The sequence below is a fragment of the Ochotona princeps genome, chromosome 19, assembly GCF_030435755.1.
Source record: "Ochotona princeps isolate mOchPri1 chromosome 19, mOchPri1.hap1, whole genome shotgun sequence".
Lineage (NCBI taxonomy): Eukaryota > Metazoa > Chordata > Mammalia > Lagomorpha > Ochotonidae > Ochotona > Ochotona princeps.
In genome coordinates, this window is record NC_080850.1 from 22,736,685 (window position 1) to 22,764,683 (window position 27,999).

A 27,999-nucleotide genomic window follows, 5' to 3' on the forward strand; every position below is an offset into this window, starting at 1 on the left:
AAGGGAATGAGAATGGGCCGCTGTTGAAAGTGCTTACTATCTAACTACAAAGAAGACGGCCCGTGCTCAAGTTTCGTCACCGTCCGAATAAAGGGCTAGTGTGACTGTGCCCTCCAGTTCTCCCGACGAACTTGGCCGTTGACACTGTCAATCTGCTTCCTAGAAGAAAACAAGAGTCCTGAGCCGGCCGGGCTTTGATCTGCGAGTCTGGACCTCATTATTTAAGAAAGGATTGGCGTGGCGCCCTGCAGCGGACGCTCGCGAAAACACTGAGGCGAGAGGCGAGAAGGGAGCGGAACAGGAGAACCCAGCTGCGCACGCGCACTTCCATTATGGACCTGCGCAAAGCTCCTCCGGGTCGTAGACCTTACGACGATGTTACGTAGAAGACGTAAGGAAGGTGGCGAGCGCTGAACGCCGGCGCCGCGGTCACGTGATGCGGCGGGAGGGCCGTTGGCTCCTCCTTCTGCAAGATGGCGTCCTTGCTGCAGTCGGAGCGGGTTCTCTACCTAGTCCAAGGGGAAAAGAAGGTTCGGGCCCCGCTCTCGCAGCTCTACTTCTGCCGCTACTGTAGCGAGCTGCGGTCGCTGGAATGTGTGTCTCACGAGGTAATGGAGTCGTCCTGCGGAGACTGTGTTGGCGGGGGAGGGGCGTTCAACTAGGCACAGCCACCGGCGGGGAAGTTCCGCCCGTTGGAGGCGGGTGCTCTTTTCGTAGCTTGCTGGTTGGCTGTGTTTTCCGTCACTCAACTTTGTCTGCGATTTAATTTGCTTATGCTCTGTCATTTGGAAGGGAGAGGCGGCCCAGGGTGGGGCTGGAGGGATCATCTCCTTCTAGGGCGGCGTCTGATTGGGCAGACTTGACTTCAGAGGGTCCTGGTTGAGTCCTGTAGGGTCTGGCCTTTGGGTGGGATGAGGGTAAGGGTCTGTTGTGCTTAGGGCAGGCTGCCTGAGGGGCTAGGTAGTTGGCTTTCCAAGATGGACGGGAACGAGGGCGCAGGCTTTGTCATGGTGACCACCTCGTCCTCGAAGTTCTGCCCCTTTGGCCAGAAACGGCCCTCGTCAGACTGCCTTGCCTTGTCAGATCCTGCAGCCGGGAAGGAGTTGAGGTGGGGCGAGTTCGGTGACAAGCACTCGGGAGACGCCCCTCCTGAGGGTGCCGTGCTGGCCCTCACAGGCATAGCTGGCCGCTGGAAAGGGATTGCTGGGGAAGTTCGAGACCCTGACCATAAAGAACAGATCAAGTACCAAGGCTCCCCGATTTCTGCAGTGCTTGATGCAACTTGTAGCTTTGGGGTTTTTTAACACAAGTAAAAAGTAAACCCTGATTTCGAATAATTCATGTTCTACTGAGCAACACCTGGGTGGTGGCTACCGTGTAGCATATGTGGCACATAAGTGAAGTGGATACCTTTAAAAAAAACAAACTTTACAGGTAGACAGTGTTTGTCATAGGTCACCCCAATAACTTGGGGGTGTAAGGGAGGACCCTGACTTGAACCTAAATAGCCTGACTTGGAATTTTACTGGTTCTCTGTTCAAATGCATACCAAAACACATCCTATACTCTAAGATAATTTATGAATTATTAATAGCTTATTGAAGGCACTTTTCATCAAGGGAAGCAATTAAATCATTCTTTAAAATCATGTATATAAACTATGGCAGTGATTTTTGCTGATTTCTCCTTTAGCTCTTTCTGTTTGTAGAGCTCTGTGGCAAGTCGTTTCTCATTTAGTTGGTCCTTATTCTGGCCGCCCTTGCTTGAATCTCCCTGGATTCCCTGCTTGAATTCCCCTGTGATGTGCCTAAGGGAGTTCGGTCTGTGTGGTCTCTAAAAATGTCTTTGACAGCCTGGGGTTCCCCTGTAATGTGGAGGCCATTAGAGTTTGGGAAGGATGAGACTAGCAGTGAGTTCTAATGGAAAATCTGGGTCTGGAGCTGCACGTGCAGATACAAGCAGAATTTGGACTGTAGATAAGAAGGAATGAATTGTATTTGCCTTGTAAGTTGCGTCTGCAGATGTAATTAGCAGTTCTGTATTGCATGTTCCTGGAGTTGGTGTGAGCAGCAACTTTATTCATTTTTTGATATTGGTCCTGTTTATGAGATGATAAGCTGGTGGGGCGAATAAGTACCTCTGCATGTGCTGGTCACCAAAGATCTATAATTGTCAAGTAGGCTCTGCCCACATAAAGAAAGTAAGTAACCTTTCAGAAAAACACAGTGAATTTCACTTGAGCTGCCTTTTCCAGTTAAATGTCTTAAGACTGTGCTGTTGATTTGTCATTCAAAAAGCTCCTGCTGGTTGGATATAGCCAAAAATGTATTACTTTGGCCATTAAAATTTTGTTAATATCTGTGTAGTTATTTGTTTATTTGAAAGGCAGAGTGACAGAGACAGAGATCTTGCTTCCACTGGTTCACTCCCCAAATGACTACAACACCTGGTGATAGCTCAGACTGAAGCCAGGAGCCAGGAACTCCATCCCAGAAGCCCGGTTGGGTACTTAGGACATCTTGCAGTGCCTTCTCAGACCTCAGAGAGGAAGCTGCATTGGGAGCAGGGTGGCTGCGACTGAAACGGTGCTGCACTGCAGTGTCGGATGCAGCAGTCACACGTTGTGCTGTAACCTGCTGTTCCCCTTTAAAGTGTCCTCTGTCAAAGTGTGATCACTATATTAAATAAAGCTAAACTAAGTAAGAATGTATTTATATTTTTTCATACCGGGTTATTTTATTAATCTATTTACTGTAGTACAATAGTTGACCACAGTGTCAGTTAGAAACTTATGTATCTTTTAATTTTTGTTTTCATTTGAAGGGCTGGTGCTGTGGCATAGCAAGTAAAGCTACCACATGCAGTGCCAGTGTCCCATACGGATGCTGGTTTGAGTCTTTGTTGTTCAAGCTCCCTGTTAACATGCCTGGGAAATCAGCAGAGGATGGCCCAACTGCTTGGGCCCCTGTACCCACATGTGAATTCCAGAAGAAGCTCTTGGCTTCTGGCTTTGGACGTGCCCAACTCCTGGCATTGCTTCATCCTAATTTTCCACATGGTTGCAGGGGCCCAAGTGCTTGCTGTTTTATGCTGCTTCTCTAGGCATGATAGCAGGGAGCAGGATTGGAAGTGGAGCAGCCAGGATTCCAGCTAATGCCCATATAGGGTGCTGGTGCTCCATGGTGCCAATTATCAAATCTCCATCTGCTGGCTCATACCCCATCTCCAGGTCAGCATCAGGAGCTGGGAATGCTGTCCACTCTTGCAGGTGGCAGGGACTCCGGGACTAGAGCCGACATCTGCTACCCCTGAGGATGCACGTTAGCAGGAAGCTGGATCAGAAGCAAAAGAGTCAACACTTGAGTCAGGCTCCCCAACGTGGGGCAGGCATCCCACCGGTCCCCTTACTGCTGCACCAAAGAACTCCACTTTCACACATGAAATGCCGACTGAAGGGAAAATGGAAGGGTTTTAATAGATCCATAGGATTTTTTTAAGAGTAAACCCTAGGCTGAAAACAGTCCGTATTAGAGATACTTCCTCTTTTCCCTCAGCCTAACATTTTTAAAATTTCCTATTTGATGTAGATATGACAAATATATAAGCTAAATTAAGTTTTTCTTCTTCTGATAGTTTTTTAATGAGTCTTTTTTTTAAAGATTTATTTATTTTTATTGGAAAGTCAGATATACAGAGAAGAGGAGAGACAGAGAGGAAGCTCTTCAGTCAGATGGTTCACTCCCCAAGTGACCGCAATGGCCGGTGCTGCGCCGATTCAAAGCCAGGAGCCTAGAACCTCCTGCAGGTCTCCCACGCGGGTGCAGAGTCCCAAGGGTTTGGGCTGTCCTCGACTGCTTTTCCCAAGCCACAAGCAGGGAGCTGGATGGGAAGTGAAGCTGCTGGGATTAAAACCTGTGCCCAAATAGGATCCCAGCGCGTTCAGGGCGAGGACTTTAGCCACTAGGCCACAGCACCGGGCCCTTTCTGATGGTTTTGATTTCTTGTTTTCTTCCAGGTGGACTCTCATTATTGTCCCAGTTGCTTAGAAAATATGCCGTCGGCTGAAGCCAAACTGAAAAAGAACAGGTATGACCAAGATTCAGTTTTCCTTAACCATTTTCTTTTTAAGTTTTATTTTTATTTGAAAGCCAGAGTTACACAGAGAAAAGGAACAGAGAGATCTTCCATCTACTGGTTCACTCCCCAAATGGCCACAGTGGCCATAGCTGGGCCTATCTGAAATTAGGAGCCCAGAGCTTCTTCTGAGTCTCCCACGAGGGTGCAGGGTCCCAAGGCTTTGGGCCATCCTCTGCTGCTTTCCCAGGCCACAAGCAAGGAGCTGGACAGGAAGTGGAGCAACTGAGACACCAGTCAGCACATGAACCCGCACCTGTGTGTGGTGATGGCCCCCAAAGACAGAGGCTTAAGCTGCCGTGCCAGGCGCCAGCCCCCCCATTTTCTTAAGAAAACACATGGGATTGCCTGGTTACTTCTTTGGTCATTTTTTCATTTTTGGCATTATCATTGCCGAAGTTGAAATTTGAAATTGCTTTTTTTAAAATAAGTTTTCTATCTTTTAGCAGTTTTAGACTTCAGCATTTATTGTGAAAATTGTATGGAGTTTCCATTTAGCTCAGCCCCAATCTCCCCTATCTTTAATATCTTACATTAATACAATGTATTTGTCTGTTAGTGAGTTGGTGCTTATATTCCATTAGTAAATGTGAGACTGCGTCACAGAATTGGTAGAAAAGGAAATTTAAAGATAAGTTTATTTTGGTGCAGAACCTTCTGAGATAAACATGTATAAGGGATCTTCAAACATTCACAGTAAATACATGTTATTAAAAAAAAAAGTATGATTTCCTTAACATCTCCGGAAAGAACAAAAAGCCCTGGAACTGTGCCGCTCCTGAGCTGGTGTTGTTTGTGTGGTGTATGTGTTAGCTTTCTGGCAGTCAAGTGATTGTTCCCCACCTCCATCGCACAGCCTCTTTGTCATTGGCTCTTGGTGCTACATCCTACTATTGGTCCGTCTCTCTGACTACAAAGGGGCACTTTGTTTCCCTCAGAAATCTTGTGATCTGTATGAATGTGAGAAGAGTCCGGAGTAGTAAATTACACTTGTTCATAGCCAGTGCCTCTGGGGAGTAAGTTGGAGTCAGACTTGATTGTTCAGGAGTTTAGGTGATAATTGCCTGGTTTTTAAGAAAGAATAGGTAATTATTTTTGAAATATTGAAGCAGGTAAGAGTCTCTCCCAGGAATATTTTTAGGCGTTCCCCCTTGGGTTTATTCTTTTTTAACTTCCTAACACTGAAGCCTGTCTAGTGCACAGGAGGTGCCTGAGAAATACTGAACGCACTAACAGTGATGTGTGCCGTGTCACAGGTGTGCCAACTGCTTTGACTGTCCTGGATGTATGCATACTCTCTCCACTCGGGCAACAAGCATCTCCACACAGCTTCCCGATGACCCAGCCAAGACCACCATGAAGAAGGCCTATTACCTGGCCTGTGGATTTTGTCGCTGGACGTCTCGAGATGTGGGCATGGCAGACAAATCTGTAGGTGAGTGCAGTGGACTCACACGGGAGATTGGTGCATTTGGTGGTCCCATATTTGCCCCTAGGCTATTAGTTAGAGCAGTAGGAGCTAAATTCGGATGTTTTACAATGAATCCCACACGTATGGACCATGACTTTTCATGTGAGACTAGCTTCCTTGGAATTGGTAAAACAGCTTCTATTGTTGTGGTCAAAACAGGCTTTCAAAAATAAACATCTGTGGGCCCAGCACGATGGCTCGGTGACTAAATCCCATATGGGTGCCAGTTTGTGTCCTGGCTGCTCCACTTCCTGTCCAGCTCCCTGTTTCTGGCCTGGAAAAGCAGTGGAGGGTGGCCCCGTGCCTTGGGACCACCCTGTACCACCTGGAAGACCTGGAAGAAGCTCCTAGCTCCTGGCTTCGGATGGGCTCCGCTCCGGTCTTTGCGGCCACTTGGAGAGTGGGCCAATGGATGGTAGATCTTTCTATCTCTCCCCTCTGTAAATATGCCTTTCCAATAAAAATAAATCTTTTTTTAAAAATAAATAATAAACAAACATCCTTGCATCCAATTCAGCATGAACAAAAGATAGATGTACCAAAAATACTTGGAATGCAAATAACTAGTGACTTTAAGATGAAAAATCAAAAATTGAAAATGTTTGTAAATGCAATTTAAAAAAAAAGACAGTAGAAAAACAGCAGAAGGGACTGTTGTGGCACAGTGGTTTAAGCTACCGCCTGGGTCACCTGCCTCCTTATTAGAGTGCCTGGGATCGAGTTTCACTTTGACTTCTGATCCAGCTACCTGCTGGTGCAGCTGAGATTCAGCAGGTGATCATGTACCAAGGCCCAGATGCCATGCATGTGCCAGCGTAGATGGGATTCCTGGCTTCAGCCTGGGCCAACCCCGGCTAGTGCAGACATTTGGGGAATGAAAAGAGATGATGTCTCTGTTACCTGTCTTTCAAATAAAAAAACAAATACCTTATAAAAGAAAAATAAAGATTTATTTTTATTGGAAAGGAAGGTCAGATTTACAGAGAGAAGATGAGACAGAGAAAGATCTTCGATCTGCTGGTTCACTCCTCAAATGGCTGCAAATAGATGGATCTGAAGCCAGGAACCAGGAGCTTCTTCCAGGTGTTCCACATGGGTGCAGAAGCCCAGGGTTTTGGGCCGTCCTCCACTGCTTTTCCAGTCCATAAGCAGGGAGCTGGATGGGAAGTGGAGCAGCTGGGACACAAACTGGCCCAAAGCAAATACTTTCTAAAGAAAGAAAAACGGGCAATGGTTATGAGCAATAGTTCTCTTAAGTGGGAATAAAAATAGTAAGTATGCAGAAAGATATATTTAGCTTGACTAATAATCATGGAAATGCAAATTAAAACTTTGTACTTGGCAAAACACTTTTAATCTGGTTACTTTAAGTGTTGCCTAGAATATGAAAAAAAGTTTTCTCATGTAATACCTTCTTGGAAAATAAATTGATATCTGTTAATATTTTAAAGTGCTTTCTCCTGCCCAGTGATTCTGTTTGCAAGTATCCTGGAATATTCAAGCATGGAGGGTTTGTCAGCTAAATGGAAAAATCATTTGGCTTTAAAGGTGTAGGGTGTTATTTACTGCTCCACCATTTGAGCAGTACATCAGATTGCATTTAGCTTAACCAGGAAGCTTCCTTTATTTTTATGGTTGTATCTACTGCATGTTTACTATCAATGTGGAAACAATACAATCAGTTCAAAAACAATTTTTTTTTCAGTTTAAAATGTTGAGTTGCTATTTATGCTTTATGTGCATTGTACCACCACTAACTCCCATTATCATTTTTCTTTCTGAAATTTTGTGGGCTCATTTTCTGAAAACCTTTAAGTGTAAAAGTCCAAAAGTCTGATATTCTGATTTTGGGATTTTCATAAAATTGACAGCTTTCTAATACATGGGAAGGCCATTAACAAACTCATGCATCATCTGACATAGGAGAATATAGGCTTCAGCTAACACCTCTCTGTAGATCCTGATGCAATCTGGAAATAAATATGGGTAAAGCTCTTTTTGCTTATGTGCTTGCTTTTTAAAATTTACTTGAAATTTTATGTATCCATATATAATATATGCAATATATAACATATATATAAAATATACACACACACACACACACACGCAATTCCTCTTTAAGGCCATAGAACATAGACTCTGCACAGTGTTGGAGGTAGAGCAACCTCTAGAATCAGCTGCATGAGTTTGAATCCAGGCTCAATTGCTTACTGTTTACATGATTTGGGAAAGTTATTTAATGTCTCGGAGCCTTGGTCTCCTCATCCGTGAAATGAGACTAACATTAAGTATCCCTACCACAGAGTCAGTATGAAACTAAAGGGAAATGTCATACCTGCCAAATGCATATTGCAGCGTTAGTGGTGAAGATGGTAGTTACCATTATTATACTGCAAAATTAATACTGAATATTCTGGCATATATCATTTCTAGGGCTTTATCTTTGAAATTCTGTCATTTAATGTTTCAATTGGATGTTATAGCCTCAAATGACCTGCTTTTAAGAGCATATAATTATCAAATCATCAGTGTTGTTTAATGTCTCTGTTTTCTAGCTAGCGGTGGTTGGCAGGAACCTGAAAATCCACACACACAGCGGGTGAGTAAACACCAGCACAGGCATGAGATGAAATAATCAGATGTAAAGTACTGAAGATACTACATTTTATCCTTGACTATAGCATGTGTTTTGAAGTTCACCCTATATGTATTATGGCATCTATTACATGAGGAAAGTCTCTTCATTGTAACACATTAAATCAATGTCATTTTTATTCCTAGCTACCTTAAGTTAATGGAGAAAGCTAGGTATAGTTTAGTTCTATATGGGAGTTGTGCATCAGGAAAAGGAAACAGAAAGGGGGTTTTTGTTTTTTATCTTCATCTACCCACCAGTGAGTTAAGTTTCCATTTGTTCTGAAATATTCGTGGAATAATCATAAATATGTAGATATTTTAAGCCCCCAAAACACCAGTAATTTAGGAAATGTCCTCGGACTCTGTAGTAGTTGCTTATAGGATCATGACCTGAGCATCCTGTAGCAGTTCTCGGGGAGCTCTCTGTTCAGTGTATATCATATATCCTTACCTTGAGAAATTCACTGCTGCAGAAATGTAATATATACTATCATTCAGATCCAAATTGAATGGCAGTTTACAATTAGTGACCCATGACATCATGGAAATATTAAAAAATGTGATGGGCCAGATAGATGGTAGAAGGAAAACAAATGAAATTTCCAAGCCTTTTCATTGCAGTGTCTTCCTGTTGTTGAACTTGAAGGCTTCATTTTAGTTCTGAAAACTGATCACATAAAGAGAAATCTTTGAAGGAAAAAAAGAGCACTTCAGTAATTTGTCTTCTGTATTAATTATGTATCCAGTCAGTATGTTTGATAAATATTGTGTATTTCTTTTTTTAAATATTGTGTATGTTACCCTTCGTTTGAAACAAATATGAGGCCTTGATTTATTACAGATGAACAAATTGATTGAATATTACCAGCAACTTGCTCAGAAAGAGAAGGTTGAACGTGATCGCAAGAAACTTGCACGACGTAGGAACTATATGCCTCTGGCTTTTTCGGTGAGGATTTGCAAAATCTGTGGGGCATGACACTAGTGACCATTTCAGAAGATGGCCGTTGTCCTAGATCCCTGACTGGTGGGTAGCAACGAGGGGTTTCTCAGGTTATAGGTGTTGAAGCCCAGCAGTTGTGCTTTTGCCATGGCTTTAGCTCTGTGCGTTCTTTTAGGAATATTTGTGTTGGGTTTTCCATCTCTCCCCTAACTCTTCTAGTTATCCCCTACAAGGCTGCAGTTTAATTCTGTTGACACTGCAGAACTCTGCTTCCAGCTTTCACATATTACACAAATGTGCAATGGAAGGGGGAACATCCTGTGCTTTCTTCACATTAGCACAGCAGCCCACCATTGATCACCCAGTAGTAGTGGTTTGTCAGGTCAAGCTAGAATTTTTTTGACACCTTCCCATGTTTCCCCAAGATGAAAAATACTGGCATTATATATTTGGGTAGTTAAATACATAGTAATACTTACATTCGCATATTTTTAATTTTTTCTCACCAAAAGAGATTTTCCTTTAAGTTCCATTATTCACAAACTTTTTAAAGTACCCTTGTGGGCCCAGCGCAATAGTCTAGTGGCTAAAGTCCTTGCCTTGCACGCACCGGGATCCCATATGGGTGCTAGTTCATGTCCTGGCCCCTCTACTTCTGGCCTGGGAAAGTAGTTGAGGATGGCCCAAAGCATTAGGACCCTGCACCCTTGTGGGTGACATGGAAGAGCTCCTGGCTCCTGGCTTTGGATTGGTTCAGCTCCAGCTTTTGCAGCCCCTTGGGGAGTGAATCAGTGAATGGAGGATCTTTCTCTCTGTCTCTCCTCTCTGTCTCTCTGTATATCTACCTTTCAAAAAAAAATAGTTTTTGATAGGAATTATTTGTGGAAATTGTTCTCCATCAGTTGTGAAAGGGTAGAGTGTGGAGGTTTGTTACTTACCTCAAGTTTTGTTTGTTTTCACAGAACAGTTTTTCTGTATTCTTTCTTGAAGCCTAATAGTTTGGTATTTAATAAGTAGCATTTAGTGCATCGTTATGCAGTGTCAGACACTGTGCTAAACACTTTATGCACAGTGTTTTATCTCACCCTCATGTTAGCTGTGTAGGTAGGATACACAGTGTTTCTCCCTTTTATGCTTGAGAAAATGAGGCCTTACCATACTGCATCCAGTGAGAATTAGTTAAACCTTTAAGCCAAAGGAATTGTAAGTCCCATGTAAAAAGACTTGGATTTGAGTTTATTATGTATTAACTCTTGTGAAGCATCTGTATCCCTGATGGTCACGGGCTATAATCAGCATGTGCACCTGTGTCTTTTCTGTTTATTGAGAGAAATTTGCACTAAATGCTTTGTTCTGCCACTTTCCCATATAACCTGCCTGCTCTATAAGTTTGCTTCTATCTTATGCTGCATATTTTGTCTCCGTTGCAACCTGCTGCTATTTTGGGGCTCCACAGCAACACACTATTCATGTAGTGGTAAGTTCCCTTTTATGATTCTTGCTGATCCTGAAAAGGTTAGCAGATGATGACTGGTGTTCCAGGAAGACACAGTCTTAAACAAGCTGCATAGTTACTTCCTGAGGCATAGCTTAGATATTTTTAGGTTGATAGTAAAAGTTCTCATTTGGTTCACTTTTACTATGTTAATCTAGCTTTAATCTCTATGTATGGTGCTTTCATTGTAGAATAGATAGGATTAGAAATTACTCTTTTAAAGTAGCTTTTTTTTTTTTTTTGCTTCTCTCCCTGAGCTTCTCATGCTTTCCCACCCAGAATATTTTTTAAGTAAGTATGTATGATGCATGAATCTTTACTTTCTAATAGGAATTTCTCAACTTTGTTTAGGATAAATACGGTCTTGGAACCAGGCTTCAGCGACCACGAGCTGGCGCAACTATCAGCACCCTTGCTGGACTTTCGTAAGTGTGGACATTAAACCGATAAGATGTGGCAGAGCAACACCTCCACTGATACCATAGACTTGATATAATCACATGGGCCCTTGAGAAATCACCACTTTTTATTTTTTAGCTTGAAAGAAGGAGAGGACCAGAAAGAGATCAAGATTGAGCCAGCTCAAGCTGTGGATGAAGTAGAACCTCTCCCTGAAGACTATTATACAAGACCAGTAAACCTGACAGAGGGTAATTGTACACATCACTGTGCTTTGTTTCTATTCTATATCTGATTCTGCTTTTGCTACTTTCATACATTGTGATTTGAGACCTTTAATGGGATTGTTAACAGAAATTGGAGCAACCACAGAAAATAAGACAAATGAAATAGATTTCATCCTTTGAAGAATTTTGAACTGTTTAATTTCTTCAGTGTGTTTTTTGGCACATCACTATTCATAATGGCAGTACTGCTGCAGGCAGTTACTGACCACATGTAAGTCTGAGTTTGAGGACTACCGTCAGCTAAGCCTGGGTTCTGCCTTTCACACTAGTGACCACCCTTCAGCAGCGCCTCTTACAGCCGGACTTCCAGCCAGTGTGCGCTTCACAGCTCTATCCTCGCCACAAGCATCTTCTGATCAAGCGCTCCCTGCGCTGCCGGGTAAGTAGCCCATTCAGCAGAGCTGCCATGTACCAGAGGAAAGCAGAAATAAAGTAAGTATGAGTGGCATCTGACTAAGGTAGTAAATACAGAAGATAAAAGGTGCCTGGAATGTGGTTGTAAATGCCTTCAATATAAACTCAATTTTTGTAGCTCTGTGGTGGCTTCAGTGTTGTTGCTTCTACTTTACAGATGTGGAAACTGAAAGATCTGATGGTTAAATACACAGTGTGAAAAAAAACTAACAGAATGATGAGTATCTTTTAGCTTAGTTTGAAGTAAAAGGAGGAAGCTAATAAAAAATAATCCAAAATCATAAGCAAATGCAAGTCATGGGAATCTGCAGAACAAGTAGCGTTCCTTCAGTAAACAGTAAAACTGCAAGTAAACAGAGTGAAAATCAAACATTTTAGATCAGCATTTTCCAATAGTACTTTCTGTGATGATGGAATACTCTGCACAGTCAGATATCATAACTACTGGTCACACTGGAAATGCAGTAATTTGAGGTGCAGAACCTTTTATTTTAGTGTCTCTGAAGGCCACCTGTGACTAGTGGCTGATGCTTTAAATAGCTCTAGATTAGAAGAGGCTTGGCCTGGCACATCAGCCACACACAGCATGTAGATTCTATTTCAAACACAACATGAAATAATAGAGCAAGCTAAGCCTCCTGTGCCTGTGGTGCCATCATCCCGTGTGGGCAGAAGATCATGCTCTGGCTGCTCCACTTCCAGTCCAACTCCCTGCTAAGGCCTGAGAGAGCAGAGAAAGATGGTTCCAAGGTCTCGAGCCCCTGCACCCATGTGGGAGACACAGAAGAAGCTCTTGGCTCTCAGTTTTGGATTGACCCAGCTCTGTCCATAGCAAATATTTGGGGAGTGAATGCAAGATTTCCCTTTCTCTGTTTCACCCTCTCTCTCTTTGTTTCCCTGTAACTCTGGCTTTCAAGTAAAATAAAATGAATCTTTGAAAAGAAACAAACAAACAAAAAAACTTTAGCAAACTAGTCAGGAAAATATAAAATAAAAATAATCAGATATTAACATGAGTCATGACAGGAATCCCAGTAGCGAATAAATATGAAACATTTTCAGACTTTAATAGTGATTTCATAGCTGTTTCATAGGGAAATGTACATTAAAACTGCCTTGAGATGCCATTTCATAATCATCAGACTGACAAAACATTAGCAGTTCAAGGGTGTCATGTATCCCTTGATCTGCTCATAAGAAATGATCCTACAGATACGTTTACACATGTGGGAAGTGGTCAGTACTCATTGCTACTTTATGTGTAGTAGCAAAATAATGGAAATGTTCAACTATTAGTAGTTTGCAGATTGTTACAGTGCAACAGAGGTTCTTCTGTGTGCTGGAATGGAGTTATTTCCAAATTAGATAAAGTGAAAAAAAAAAAAGGTGAAACAATGTAGAAAATGCTTCCTTTTGTGTGTGTTATGAAAAAAATTACATGTGCTTACACTTTTCTGTACACAGGCTAGCTGCATCTGCATAGGGTGGCTCTTGAGAGGAACAAGGGGTCAGACAGGTTCATGTCCACACTGGACACCCTTTTTTACTGTTAAACAGTTACAACCAAGTATAGTAATCATAAAGAACTCAGTAGAACATCTGTTCCTGTGTTGTAAAGCAAGGGAGCTGGAACTACAGACCTCAGCTTTGCTGGTTGTGCAAGCTACTCAACCTTTCTTTGTCCCACTGTAATCATCTAAAATGGGAACATGAATAGTTACAGTACCAACACCTGCCTCATACAGTTGGGGTGATGCTGAAATACATTTAAATCAGTGAATGAATTGCTCAGCACATACAGTAAATATTCAGTATGTGTTGTTCTCTCAGTAGTTTTAAGACACCATGGAGGTATAGTACTGTTTGTGAAGTTGCTCATCATCTGTAAATTTTGGCTGTCACTGGCATCTGTTCTATTTTGAAACACACAGCCTTGTAGAAGAATTCTACAAGACAAAATCACAGTCACTGCCGTCCTTCAGAATTGCGCAACCCTGTGGTCAGCCAATGTCTTCTTGTAGTTCTCTAATATCAATTATGTTTTCTTTCTAGAAATGTGAACATAATTTGAGCAAGCCAGAATTTAATCCAACATCTATCAAATTCAAAATCCAATTGGTTGCTGTGTAAGTATTTTAGGATTCATATTTGGGTTACTATTTATCCTGCTGTTGTTTTCCTCTTTAGGTGTTTTTGTTTTCAGTTACATACTGTGAAGTTTAAGAGAAATCTGTACATAGATTTAAGGATGTTTGTAGCAGGGACGCAGTGCTGAACTGTGATCTCAGGCAATTTGGTGTGTTGATTATTAAGTGAATAGTTGTCATTCATTACAAATCACAAGGTAACTAAGTTTTAGAATAATCTTTTTTTTTTAATATTTACTTATTTTTATTGGAAGGTCAGATTTACAGAGAGAAGGATAGACAGGGAGAAAGATTTTCCATCTGCTGATTCACTCACAAGAGGCTGCAATGGCCAGAGCTTAGTCAATCCAAAGCCAAGAGCCAGGAGCTTCTTCTGGGTCTACCACATGGGTGCAGGGTCCCAGGATTTTGAGCAGTCCTCAACTGCTTTCCCAGGGCGCAAGCAGGAAGCTAGATGGGAAGCAGAGCAACCAGGAGCAACTGGGACCCATTAGGGATCCCAGCACTTGCAAGGCAAGGACTTTAGCCATTAAGCTACAGTGCCAGGCCCTCAGAATAATCTTTTAAAGACTTAAACATAACAAAATATGGCATGTTGTAATGTTCATTTAACCTTTTTCTGATAATAATTGGGTAAAGGTGATTAAGTTCATGGTGACACACAGGCTTGACAGTGGAAGGGAATTTTGTGTCAGAAATCATCTGACAAACAAAAATATTTTGAAAAGTTAGAAAAATATTGCCCACACTTTGGAATAAAAGAGCCATCCCTAAGCAAGACAAGAACCCCAGAAGCCACCGAAAAGTAAACTGCTTTGGCTTTAGCAAAATGAAACATGAGCTCTAAAAGATAACCATGAAATTCTGAGGCAGAAGGGCAGAAAAGATTATTTGTGGGACCCAGCGTGGTAGCATGACGGCTAAAGTCCTCGCCTTGTACACGCTGGGATCCCCTCTGGGCACTGATTTGTGTCCCTTTGGCCCTGCTTCCCAATCAGCTCCTTGCCTGTGGCCTGGGAAAGCAGTTGAGGAAAGAGTATTTGGTAACCAGGATCCGTTTAAGTTTAATGTCATTGGAATACAGAATTCCCACAAATTGAAAGGATAAAAATAGAGGAAGGCGCTGAGGGAGGTTGTGAGGCATCTGATTTGAACAGGATGTCTGTAACATAGGAATTCCAGATAGAGAGAGGAAGGATGGAGAAAGACGCTTGGGGCTGGCTCTGTGGCATAAGAGACTAAGCCTCTGAATGTAGCACTGACATTCCATGTGGGTATCAGTTTGTGTTCTGGCTGCTTCACTTCCCATCCAGCTCCCTTGTTATAGCCTCAAAAAGCGATGGAGGATGGCCCAAAGCCTTGGGAGGCCCAGAAGCTCCTGGCTCTCAACTTTGCGTCAGCCCAGCTCTGGCCATAGTGGCCATTTGGGGAGTAAACTAGGGGATGGCAGGTCTCTTTATGTCCCTCCTCTCTGTAAATCTGCCTCAAAAAACAAAAACAAAAACAAACAAAAACTTAGGAAGGGAAAGAGTGAGAGGGGAGATAGATAAGTGGTAAAGCTCAACAGGGAAAGCATGAACAGCAGCTAATGCTCAGGAGAATGTGGGTGATGCATATTTGCCTACATTGTTGTAAGGAATGTGAATTGCTGGAGTCTTTTAGAGTAGCCTGGAAATACCAAGACAAATTATTTAAACCTTTTAACTTAGCAGTACTCTACCATCAGAGAAGCAAAAGCACCAACAAATAAAGATAACATTTGCAGGGATGCATATTGTAATATTTTTGTGGCAAAAGCCAGAAACAGTTTCAGTGTGGAGCTGATGAAACATTAAGATATACTCGCACTGTAGAGTGTTTTGCAGCAATTAAAAAGAGTTCTTGGGAAAGCAGAAAGCTGGTCTGCTAAGGAGTAAGGAGAGCTAAGTATGAGCTCTGTAACTGTCTACACTTATTCTCTTATCTCTGAAGTGGGTATAATGCCTCCTCACAGGGTTGTTGAAAGAATTAAAGGGACTGTTCTATTTACAGGTGCCATATGCCTATAAGTCACCATAAAGTATATTCATTTTGCTCACTACTCTCACTCAATGCATGTCAAGTTAGGAATGAAGAGGGCTGCAGAGGTGGCACCTGTCAAGTCTGTGACGAGTGGCTTTCTTAGTGATGAGTTAGCCCTCGCTGCAGAAACCCTGAATGGCAGGCCAGCTTAGCATTCATTTAAGTTGCCATTGGGAAGAAGTATTTTTTCCTAACATCAAATATCTGTCATGAAGGTGCAGTGAAGAGTAAAAATCCACATATGTAAAATTCTTAAAGCATTGCCTCTTTGTGTATGTGTGCTTGCACACATCTTACCTGCATGTGTTACTAGTCTTACGTCTTACAACTAAGTTCTTTCCACAGTTACAGAAGTGAGGAATGTGCCTGCTGTGATGTACACACAGACATGCAGGCTGTAAGTGAGACGTATACATGTTTCAGAACTCATTTCCAGTTTAGTTTCGTGTCTTAAACTTTTACTATAGTGACAGTGTGATCTTTAAAATTTTTCCTCTGATATGTTCTAATTAACATAAAGAAATTTGTGTGTTAGCTAACAAGAATGATAATAATAATTTTAAGACTCCAGTGCATTAATACTTTTTTTTCTTTATGCATAGCAATTATATTCCAGAAGTGAGAATCATGTCAATCCCCAACCTTCGCTACATGAAGGTTAGTATCTTGGTTATCTATAGGAAGAGAAAGAATTGATTTATTAATGCTGTGTGCAGATGTGGATGTAAATGACTGTGTGTTTATTGCATGGGGTACATGGAGCAAGGAATAGAAAATGATTTGAGATAATAAAGGAATTGATGCTTTAAATCTCTTCAAACTGATATTCTTGCCAGCAGCATCTCCGAAATGCATGTAGAAGCAGAGTGCACAGTATATAAATGTGGAATCCTAGGTGGGGGAAAGAAAGATGTCTGATCGCAGGCACCTACTGCCCTTTCTCACCCACCATCTGGACATTGTCCGCCTTCTCACGTGTGCAGTGACTTCTTAACCACGCTGCTCTCTTTCCTGGAGTCAGCCTCTGTGCCCCTCCACACTGTGCTTTGTAGAATACGCCACAGCAGTTTGTTCAGCTTTTGTCTTAATATCCAAGTCCCTCTTCATTCATTGCCTGCTCTTCAGATAGTATCAAACAAGGGCTAGTCATCATGGTTCAAGAAGTCTCAAGTTTTTAAAGTTTTGGAACACTTGTGTGTTTGTGCATGTGTGTGGATGTTAATACTTCTTGCTAGGCTGCAGCTCACACATTTTAATTTACAAGGGCTTCCATCTTCAGTCCTCATGTGGCAGCCTGAGTGGGACAAGTTACCACTCAGGTAACATTCATCCCAGGACCTGTCCCCTTCCTGGGATCTGTCTCCTATCTTCTGTGAAGTAGCAGCTCCAGACTGTATTGAGGCTAACACAGATACTAGTAGACACTATGTGGCTTCAGGGAGGCAGAAGTGGAGATGTGTCATTGCTTAGGAATCCTGGGAGGAGGAGGACTCTGGAACAGCAGCTGAGGAAGTGAACTAGGGAACAACCTTGGCACGTGTCTGAGATGCTTTTCTTCTTTTCCCAGGAGAGCCAGGTCCTCCTGACCTTAACGAATCCAGTGGAGAACCTCACCCATGTGACTCTGTTGGAGTGCGAGGAAGGGGACCCTGATGATATTAACAGCACTGCTAAGGTACTGTTTTGCCTCATCCTGCCTGCGTCTGACCTTGCCTAAGGTGGCCTCATTTGACCTGGCTCAAGGATGCCACACTCTGATTTCCACATCTGGTTAGCAACTTCTTCTGACTAGCTCCTCTCTTAATGAATCCTGCAACTACTGCCCTCTATGAAGGTCTCGGCATTTCTTAATTCTACTGTGCAGTAACTTCCTGCCTGTGCTCACTGTTCTCAGTAACCACTCCGCTTCAACTCGGCTACCAGAATGAACTTGCTAAAATCTAACTCTGCATGGTATGCTCAGTACATAGCCTGTCTCTGACATAGCAGATCGCTCCATAATGACCTTGCTTTAACATCCTCAAATTTAGCAAACCACACATATAGGAAGTCTTTAAAAAGTTTGTGAAAATGCAAATTGTTGGGAAAGTATGCACAGATTTCAAAAATGCTTGCACCACAAGACTTCTTTCTGTTTTTCCATGAACTTTTCTTTTTTTTTTTTAGATATATTTATTTTTATCACAAAGTCAGATATACAGAGAGGAGAGACAGAGAAGAAGATCTTCCATCCAATGATTCACTCCCCAAGTGAGCCGCAATGGGCCAGTGTGCGCCAACCCGATGCCGGGAACCAGGAACCTCTTCCAGGTCTCCCACGCGGGTGCAGGGTCCCAATGCATTGGGCCGTCCTCGACTGCTTTCCCAGGCCACAAGCAGGGAGCTGGATGGGAAGTGGAGCTGCCGGGATTAGAACCGGCGCCTATATGGGATCGCAGGGCGTTCAAGGCGAGGACTTTAGCTGCTAATGCTTGTGATTCGTGCAATCCAGTGAGTTATAGACTTTGATGCTGAGGAATTGTGCCTGCTGTCGTGCCCACAGTGCTCCCTCTGTGGTCACTGCCCTCACCTGCCTAAGCAGTCTCCCAGTCTGATGTGTACTACTCATTCTTCAAGACCCCTGTGAAGCTTTGTCCAAAGCTAACGCCTTCTCCTGTTTCCCTCTGCTTATAAATAAAATGCATAGCACTTATTAAATGTTGAAATGGGTAATTTTGACATTCAGCAAGTATTATCTGAATGAATGAATTGTGGCCTCTCTGTATTTTGCTCAACTCATTAATTCATGCAGGACTTGAAACTTTCAGAAGAATTTTTCTCTGGGTCGGTTATAATTCAGCATGACCCATATAACAAAAACCGGTAGGAAGGTTGCCTGTATCTCTACTTAGTTGTCATTCAGATAAATCATTAGAGAATGTTTCTGTGGCCTTTTTTGTTTTCCTTAACAACAACAACAAAAAAAGCGGGCCCATCACAGTTGCCTAGCAGCTAAAGTTCTTGCCTTGAACGTGCCAGGATCCCATACGGGCGCTGGTTCTAATCCCGGCAGCTCCACTTTCATCCAGCTCCCTGCTTGCGGCCTGGGAAAGCAGTTGAGGACGGCCCAGAGCCTTGGGACCCTGCACCCGCATGGGAGACCTGGAAGAGACTCTGGGCTCCTGACTTTAGATTGGCTCAGCTCCAGTTGTTGTGGCCACTTGGGGAGTGAATCATTGGACGGAAGGTCTCTGTGTCTCCTCCTCTTTGTAAATCTGAGTTTCCAATAAAAATAAATAAATCTTAAAAAAAAAAGTAGTAATAACACCTTGGTAGAGAAATGACACTTAACTTTCTTGCTGCTTTTCTTAAGTAACCCTAATAAACAGCTCCAGTTATGAGCTTGTGGATTTGTAACCTTCTCTTTGTACCTCTCTTGCCACATCTGTTTCCATAATTAGAAATCTGTGTTACATTGTTATCTGTTAATGTCTGACAGAGCAGAGTTGAAGCCTGAACAGTGCTGTGCTGTTTTGCATCCATAAATGTACCAAATATCCCCATGTCAGAAAATATTATGATAAAACCAATGTTTCTCCTTTGTGTTCTTTTCTCTTAAAATATGATAAACTGAGGCAGGCATTTGGTATAGTAATTAAGAAGCCTCCTGGGACACCCTCATCTCATGTTTGAGTGCCTGGTCTGAGGCTGTGCTTTCGCAGTACTTGCTGCTGCCCTGGTTCAGCTTACTGCTTACTCCATAGGAGGCAGTGGTGATGGCCGAAGTAGTTGGATCCCTCCTACTCATATGGGAGACCTGGATTGAATCCCTAGCTTTAGCCAAATCCCATCCCTGTTAGGGAGCATTTGGGGAGTCAGTGGGTAGGAGGTATCTTGTTCTCTTTCTCTCTCTGCCTTTCAAACAAATGAAGTAAATAAGTAAATTTTAGAGTCTATGATAAATTATTTCAGATATACCAAAACAGAATAATCAAACACATGTAGTCCACATTTCCTAAGAACTAAAACATTAAGCATTTGCAAGTCAGAACAATGGAAAAGCCCAGTGATTTGCCAATTGAATTCCCCACTGCAGCCCTAGTGAAGCACTCGTTTGACTTTAACATTCTCTGAAATGTGTTCTTATTCTTTAACTAGGGGTGTCTGTCTTCCTGAACAACATGCTTCTAAACTCTGTGTAGTCCAGTGCTACAGGTGTTGTGGAGCAGCTGTTCACTTGTGTATGCCTAGATCCAGATGACACTTGGCTTTGCCCCCTTGAACCGACATCCAGCATGCTCAGGTTGCTGAGCTTGGCCTTTCTGTGTTACTCTTCAGGTGGTGGTGCCTCCCAAAGAGCTTGTTCTGGCTGGCAAGGACGCAGCCGCAGAGTATGATGAGTTGGCAGAACCTCAAGACTTCCAGGATGATCCAGAGTGAGTGACCTTTCTGTGACCTGTGCATCACAGTTGACCCACTTCTATTTGCCAGTGTTTTGGCCTGGGTATTTAAAAGTAACTTTTTTTTATGCTTTTAGAAAATTTGTGAAACATATGTAAAACCATGAAGAAAAAAATTCCAACAGGGATAAGCCCACTTTTGACACTTGTCCTTGCAGATATTTCTTTTGAGTGCTCGCTTCGGCAGCACATATACAGATATTTCTTTGGCCATTGGTATCATTCTCTAAACATGAGGTGTTTTTAGCTTTTGTATTTTTACTTAACCATGTTTTCTAGGGTAACAGTAGTGGCATACATGTTAAGCCATCCTTGAGATGCCTGCATCCCACTATCAGTACCAGTTTCAACTCTTTCTGCTCCACTTCCCATTCAGTTTTCTGCTAATGAGCACGAGAGACAGCAGATAGTGGCTCAGGTACATGAGTCTCTGCCACCCACATGGAAGACCAGATGGAGTTTGTGGCTCCCAGCTTCAGGCCCCAACCCAAGCTGTTGTGAGAATTTCAGAAAAAAACCTGTGAATGGAAAATCAATTAATCAGTCTCTCTGCTTTTCAAAATAAACCTTTAAAAATATTTTCCCATTGGAAGCGTTTGTCCCACCCATGTTTCTCCATGCTTTGACTCTCTTCACCCTAAATTTAAAAATATATTTTCCCATGGTAACAAATCATTTCAAGCATATAACTTTTAATAGTTCTAGATAGGGATTTGATACATAATATTCTTTTTCTTTTTAAGATTTATTTTTATTGGAAAGGCAGATATACAGAGAGGAGGGACAACAAAGAGGAAGATCTTCCGTCCGATGGCTCACTATCCAAGTGGCCGCAATGGCTGGAGCTGAGCCAATCCGAAGCCAGGAGCCAGGAGCTTCTTCCTGGTCCCAAGTCTTTGGGCCATCCTCGACTGCTTTCCCAGGCCACAGGCAGGGAGCTGGATGAAAACGGGGTCGCGCTGGGATTAAAACCAGTGCCTGTATGGGATCCTGGTGCATTCAAAGCAAGAACTAACCACTATGCTATCATGCTGGGCCCATATTTTTTAATAGATTTTTTTTTCCATTTTATGACACAAGTATAAGCAAATTTTTTTTTACATTTTATTATTATTATTATCATTTTATGATACAGTATTTCCCTTATCTCAGCCCCAATTCTACCCCCCCTCGCCTAGTTCCTTTATATCATTACTAAAGTATAGTTCTTCATACACAGTCATATGTCCATCATTGCGGGCATGGACAATGGCAGAGAGTCCAGAATCCTATTGTCAGGATACAGTAAACAGTTTCATTGTAAGTCCATCTATGTCTGGAAGTAGAAATGCATACTGCATTGTATCCTCACATCTGGATGTTAGTCTCCATTTCACAGCTAGTGTACATCCCCTCAAATGAAAAGTCATAATACAAAATCAACAATAGAAAGAATAGAAATTTACAATGCCATGAAGTTAAATAACATGTTATTAGATATGACAGTCTCCATTACACAGCTATTGTACATTCCCTTAAATGAAGAGGCACAAAACAAAATCAACATCAGGAAAAAAAAATAAATTAACAACACCAAGAAGTTAAATAACATGCTACTAAATGACTAACGTGTAGCTGAAGAAATGAAAATCAAGAACCTTCTTGAAGAAAATGATGCTACTCTATGATCTATGAGTCACTGAATGATTTAATCAGAAGAAAGTGTTTTGAAGAGATGAAACTAACAGAAAACATCAAAACCCATGTGATATAGTTTCCGCTGATTTTTGTTGGTGAAATGTGTCTCTTCTAGACAACAAATAGATGAGTTTTGTTTTTTAATCCAGTCTACTAATCTGTGACGTTTGAACTTAAGCCATTTACATTCAGGGTTAATATGTGTGGGTGGTACTTTGGTCCTGTCATTTTAGGAATGGGTTGTTCATTGATTTAGTCTTTTGTTGTCATTTTACTTTGGTTTTGTTTGGTGCTATTCCTCTTCTCTGTCAAGAGAACATCTTGAAGTATCATTTGTAGGGCAGGTTTGGAAGAGGCAAATTCTTTTAACTTTTCTTTACTGTGGAAGAATTTTATTTGATTTTCAAAGACAAAGTTTTGCTGGATATGTTTTCCTAGGCCGACAATTTTTTTCTTTTAGAATCTGGAATATGTTGCTCCATTCTCTTCTTGCCTGTAGAGTTTCCTGTGAGAGATCTCCTGTGAGTTTAATTGGCATTCCTTTATATGTCAACAGATTTTTTTCCCGTGCACATTTAAGGATCTTTTCCTTATGTTCAGTTGAAGAGAGCTTGATGATCATGTATCTTGCTGAAGATTGCTTTTGGTCAAGCCTGTTGGGAGTTCTGTGCCCCTCCTGGATGTTGTTTCCCAATTCTTTCTCCATATTAGGGAAATTTTCCTTTATTATTAAATATATTTGTAAAACCAGTTTCTCTTTCTGCATCTTCTGGGACTCCCATAACTCTTATATTTGGCCTCTTAATAGTGTCTTTCAATTCTTGAATACTTTTTTTGGCCTGATCCAGCTCTGCTTCCAGCTTTCTGTTTGCTTCTCCCTGATGACAGGAAATATCTGCCAATCCTGAGATTTTTCTGCTTGCTTCATTCTGCTTTGGAGACTCTCCACTGTACTTTTAATTTGCTCTATTGTGTTCTTAATTTCTGATATATCAGCTTTGATTTGCTTTATTGCTTCCTTAAATTCTTTGAACTCTTGTATGTGCTTCGCATTGTTGATCAGAAGCTTTAAAATGAGTTTTCTGAATTCTGTGTCCCCCATTTTCTCGATGTCTTCCTCAGTGAACTCTGAGGTTGGCATAGGGTTTTGCTCCTTTGCTGGGAGAGTTTTCAGTAATATTCATTATGCCTTTGTCTCTTCTTTTGCTTTTGGTCATTGTTTCTGGTTAGCAGAGTCTTCTCCTTGGGGCAGATTTCTAAGCTGTGTCACCCACAGGTCTACAGTTCAATTTTTCTTATTTGCAGTCAATACACAGCTCCTTGCTTGCAGCCAATTGTGCCACTCCCTCCAGCGAGTTCCAGGTCTGGGTTCTTATGTTAGATTTCCACCAAGAACTCCGTAGTCCCCACTCCTGGCTCACCAATCTCTGCCTCCTGTGTTATCGTGCTGAGGCTGCACTGTTGTCTCTGCAAACTTTCTCCCACTTTCGGTTGGAGCAGGTCCCAGGATTAGAGAGACACCAGATGTCCTATATAGCTAGGTTGTTGGTGGCGCTGATCTTGCCAAAACCTGTTGGACGTTAGGTCTATGTGCCACAGGGACCTATTTTGACCCATGTGATGCCAGTCAGTATTATTTTCCTGCAGGACCAGTGCAGTCCATGGAACTCGGTGAGTTCTCGTGAGCTCAGCACATGTGCAGTTCACTGTTGTCCCCTGCACTCCTAAAGTGTTTGCCACAGTGTACAAAATGGCACCTGCCATACCACTACTAGAGTTCTTGATCTGCTGGCTGTCAGATATGAGGGCTACCCAGGCCTGTCTTGGGTGGAACCTTTAGAATGCCTCGTTGATGCAGTTCACTGAGTCAGAAATGAGTTCAATCCTAGCTCAGCGTATGCTCAGTCCTTTCCCTTGCCTTTGCCTCCTTACGCAAAATGGTGCCCAATTCAGCTCTAGGGGGCTGACTGGGCTGTGAAATCTACTCTGTTCTCGCACTGCCTGTCTGGGATCTGCTGCTCTGTCTCTGTTCCTGGTCAAATCAAACGGATCAGCAGGACGGACAGTTCTTTGTCTGGGTTCCCTTCCCAAGCTCCCAGTGAAAGTCCTTTCCCACCTGGTTGCTGGTGGAGTTCAGACTGCTGTTAGCCGAATGCTGCTGGAGTATCAGTCACTGCAACACCACACCGTTGTGTCCACTGCTTTCCTGTGTCTGTCAGTCTCCAGGTACCCCTCTGCTGTTGTTCTGTCCTCTCCTATTTCCTGGAATGTGTCCTCTCTGCTTAATCCTGACTAAATGTTTTTCCGTCCATTTAAACGTGTCCTTACCCTATTCTGCCATCTTGATTCTCCCGATACATAATATTCTATCTCTGTATATTATCATTGGATTTGTTCTCTACCTGCACCCTATAGAAAGTTTTGCTCTCACCTACTCAATGAATGAGAACTAAAAAATGGAATTTCTCCCTGGTTGGAAAATGCATTCCATTCTAGACAGGAATTATATCAGCACCTTGAACAGAGAACTTCTATAAAGAATTGTAGGGTAAGTTGGGGCACCCATACCCCACATCAGATTCCCTGAGTGTGAGATCTGAGTACAGAGTCCAGCTTTTTCACTAATGCAGATTCTGAGAGGCAGTGACGATGATGGCCAGCTGGCTGGGTTTCTGCCACCCACGTGGAAGACCTGGATGAGTTCTGGTTCTTGGCTTTAACCCCGTGACCATAGCAGGCTTTGAGGAGTGAACCAACAGGCTTGAGTTTTCTCTCTTTATTAAAACTTCCCACAATATCAGTTTATATTGCACAGAAATACTGCCATGTATACACAAAGGTAAATGTAAACTAGTTGTACTCCCCCCCCCCCCAAAAAAAAAGATATTTGCAATCGCTTCTTTGCCTTTTGGCTCAAAGAAGAAATTTGCAGCACCATTGTTTACAAAAGAAAAATTGACAGGCACCTCAGTGTGTCCCAAGTAGGCTAAATACTTGATTGAATGCTGTGCACCCATTAAGTAGAATGCAGCAGCCCTGTATATTACCAATTTGGAAAGGATTTTATTTTAAAGAGAGTGGGAAAACAACAGAATCATGTGTCCCATTTATGTTGATTTAAAAAAGAAAAAAAAAAAGAAGAAGAAGCCCTTAGAAAAATATTTGGTAGGTTGAGAACCAAAAGTATTTCATTTTTATTTATGAGCTGAAAAGAAAAAAAGGGGAAAGACCTGATTTCCCTGCCTGAATTGTTTACAAGTATATTTCCTTTTGTGATGTTAACAGAGATCGGTGTTATTGCTGGGGAAGCTGTTCCTGATAAGCAGGATGATGGTCATATCTTGTCATCAGCAAGTTCCTGTTGTGCTGTCAAACACCACTGAAGTGAGACTTGATTGCCCAGCTTACTCTGACCTAACTAATCCTGTGCTTATTTCTTTCCACAGCATTATAGCCTTCAGAAAGGCCAACAAAGTGGGTATTTTCATCAAAGTTACCCCACAACGTGAGGAAGGTGAAGTGACCGTGTGCTTCAAAATGAAACATGATTTTAAGAACCTGGCAGCTCCCATCCGCCCCATTGAAGAAAGTGAACAGGGCACAGAAGTCATCTGGCTCACCCAGCATGTGGAACTCAGCTTGGGCCCGCTTCTTCCTTAAAATTTTCTAGGGGCGGACAGATAGCAAACACAGTGTCATCACTAACCCACGCTAAGATGTGGAAGCTGCTACTTCATAGGCCTTGTTTATAACCACATCCCCGTGCACTACTGAATCCTTTCCCTAGCACAATGGGAGCAGTGGCCAGCTGTTAAGAGCACAGATGACTGTCAAGCCTCTTGCCTCTGTCCACCACTGAGCCCTGCATGTTGAACCACAACATAGTTCCATCCCACTATGGAGGCTGTTACTCGGAGTGGCATGAGATTTGTCACCTGGGAAACTGACCATGCCCTCTGTCGATGTGATCTCACTAAGAATCACAGAGTGGCAAATGACATGAAAAAGATAACCAAAAGGTGGAGCGCCTGTTAGTGATCCAGCATTGGTCTCAGCATACCAGCTGCCACCTGTGTCCCATTAGCAGGACCTAGCTGTCTACAGCGTGCCCTGCCCTTGGGGCTCCCCATGTGCCAGTTGACAGAAAAGTAATGCTGTCACCTTGTCTTCACTTTAGTGCTGATTGGAAAAGCCTTTGTAATTCTTAAGGCAGTTTGATTTGCCTTCTCACTGAATACAGAACACTTAGCAGTTTTTTGGTGTAATGCAGAACTTTTGGGATGGAGTTGGGAAGCAAGTAATTGCATGTCATGTTAGAGGGGAAGCAGATTCCATTCATTTAAAATATTACCACACAATCTGAGGATGGGTGCAGTCCCAGGGTCTTTGTCTTACTCCTTGGCCCATCTCTGCTCTGCCTCTTTAACTCAGTAAGTTTTTCTGAGAATTTGGAACCGTGAGGAGCCCAGAGAAAATCTGCATGGACAAGTTACTTGTGGGAATATTTGAATGATAGATTTTTTTAGCATGATCTGAACTAACGTTCTTTCTGTTGATTTGAAGGGGAAAGTGATAGTATCTTGACTCCAAAACTGGGTGTTAGGAAAAAGAGCTTTTCCCTAGTGAGTTTTAGACTTTAATCATATGACACACATAAGGTATGTCAAATAAGAGCATTTTGATTGTAAACCATAAGATAGTTGAGGAAGTAGCCCAAAATCCTAGCCTAACAGCAGATGCTGTTTTCCCTTGGAATCTTGGAGCTGGTTTCCTAACTTTAATTTCTGTGATATTTCCTAAAATGGACTTGACAGTGTAGACCGCCAGTTGCCAGTAGACTGTCAAAGAAAAGGAAATTTCTGGTTTACCCTGATTTCATTTTTAATTCTTTAGTCTAAAGAAATTAAAATTAGGCATATTGCAATATGGAACTAAGATAATTTTCAGCCCTTGTCAGCTCCCCTTGAAAGATGAAAATATTTAGGAAGCTTTTCAAAGACACTAAAGTGTACTCTTTTAAAAAATCAAGGCAACTTTATCAAGCAGTATTCCCACAGAATAATATACATGCTGCAGTGTAAGAAAAAAATAACTCCTCTCTAATATTAGAGTCACACTAAATACAGTTGGCCTCCTAGGAGGCAAGGCAGGGGAGTGGGTAATTACAAGTTTACAGGCTACAGAAGCAGCTGAATTTTGTGTAACTTGCATACTGTGGAATTAGTTTTGAATCACTATCTGTTAAAGCCTGCATTGAAACTACTGGTTGGTGTTTGCCAAGGGAGCAAACGGGCATCAAGGGGAGAGCAACTTTCCAGGTGCACGTGTTTGCTAGGCTGCACAGCTCAATGGTGTGTCTTTATGGTCAGTGGCCATTACCATTGATCCCCAAAGTAATAATATTTAAGTAACATCTCATCATTGCCATGTGACACCACACAAACACTTTTCCATGCAGAGGTCAGATTAACTTGGAGAATAACACATTGGTTTAATATTTCCTCAAGGTAGGTTTTAATGCAGGCTGGAAATTCTGTTTGTAGAAATGTTCCAGTACTTGCAGCTGGTGAATTAGGAATTTATTGCTTTTTTTTGTATTAGATTGGGTGCAAGCTTTGTGATGCTTGTCCCACACGGAACAGTTAGAGATCTTCAGCTCTTGAAAGCACAGTTTGGGAAATGAAAAGCTAAGTTCATCTGGATTTGTGATTCACCCAACGTTTTCTTTTGTTTAAAGTGTTCTTAGGCATCATGAGTTCTGTGTCACCCATGTTTGTTTAGAATCCTTGTTGGCTCCCTCTGGGAATGAGAGGCACTCCCTATCTTATGAATGACAGGTTACTGTTTTGCCTTATTGCTTAACTTAATGTAGTGAAATAAAGCAGACGAAGTATG

General features: G+C 42.2%; 2 protein-coding genes across 2 annotated transcripts in view; one reads left to right on the forward strand and one right to left on the reverse strand.

The window, feature by feature from the left end:
• Window positions 1–27,999, reverse strand: part of SYNPO (synaptopodin) — a 219,785-nt gene that overhangs the window by 96,967 nt on the left and 94,819 nt on the right. The gene's annotated exons all lie outside the window — the stretch shown is intronic.
• DCTN4 (dynactin subunit 4) lies at window positions 354–27,999 on the forward strand. Its single transcript, XM_004587529.2, has 13 exons — window positions 354–608; window positions 4,016–4,086; window positions 5,391–5,569; window positions 8,161–8,204; window positions 9,084–9,191; window positions 11,032–11,105; window positions 11,218–11,330; window positions 11,636–11,745; window positions 13,833–13,906; window positions 16,591–16,645; window positions 17,556–17,663; window positions 20,306–20,403; window positions 25,551–27,999. The coding sequence occupies exons 1-13, from the start codon at window positions 474–476 to the stop codon at window positions 25,762–25,764; spliced, it is 1,383 nt and encodes a 460-aa protein (XP_004587586.1). The 5' UTR covers window positions 354–473; the 3' UTR covers window positions 25,765–27,999.

Bases quoted from the DNA above. Each gene is read 5' to 3' on its own strand.
- DCTN4 (XM_004587529.2), top strand. From the start codon at position 474: ATGGCGTCCTTGCTGCAGTCGGAGCGGGTTCTCTACCTAGTCCAAGGG. The intron at 609-4,015 runs GTAATGGAGTCG...GTTTTCTTCCAG, and splicing joins TGGAATGTGTGTCTCACGAG to GTGGACTCTCATTATTGTCC. The intron at 17,664-20,305 runs GTACTGTTTTGC...GTTACTCTTCAG, and splicing joins ATATTAACAGCACTGCTAAG to GTGGTGGTGCCTCCCAAAGA.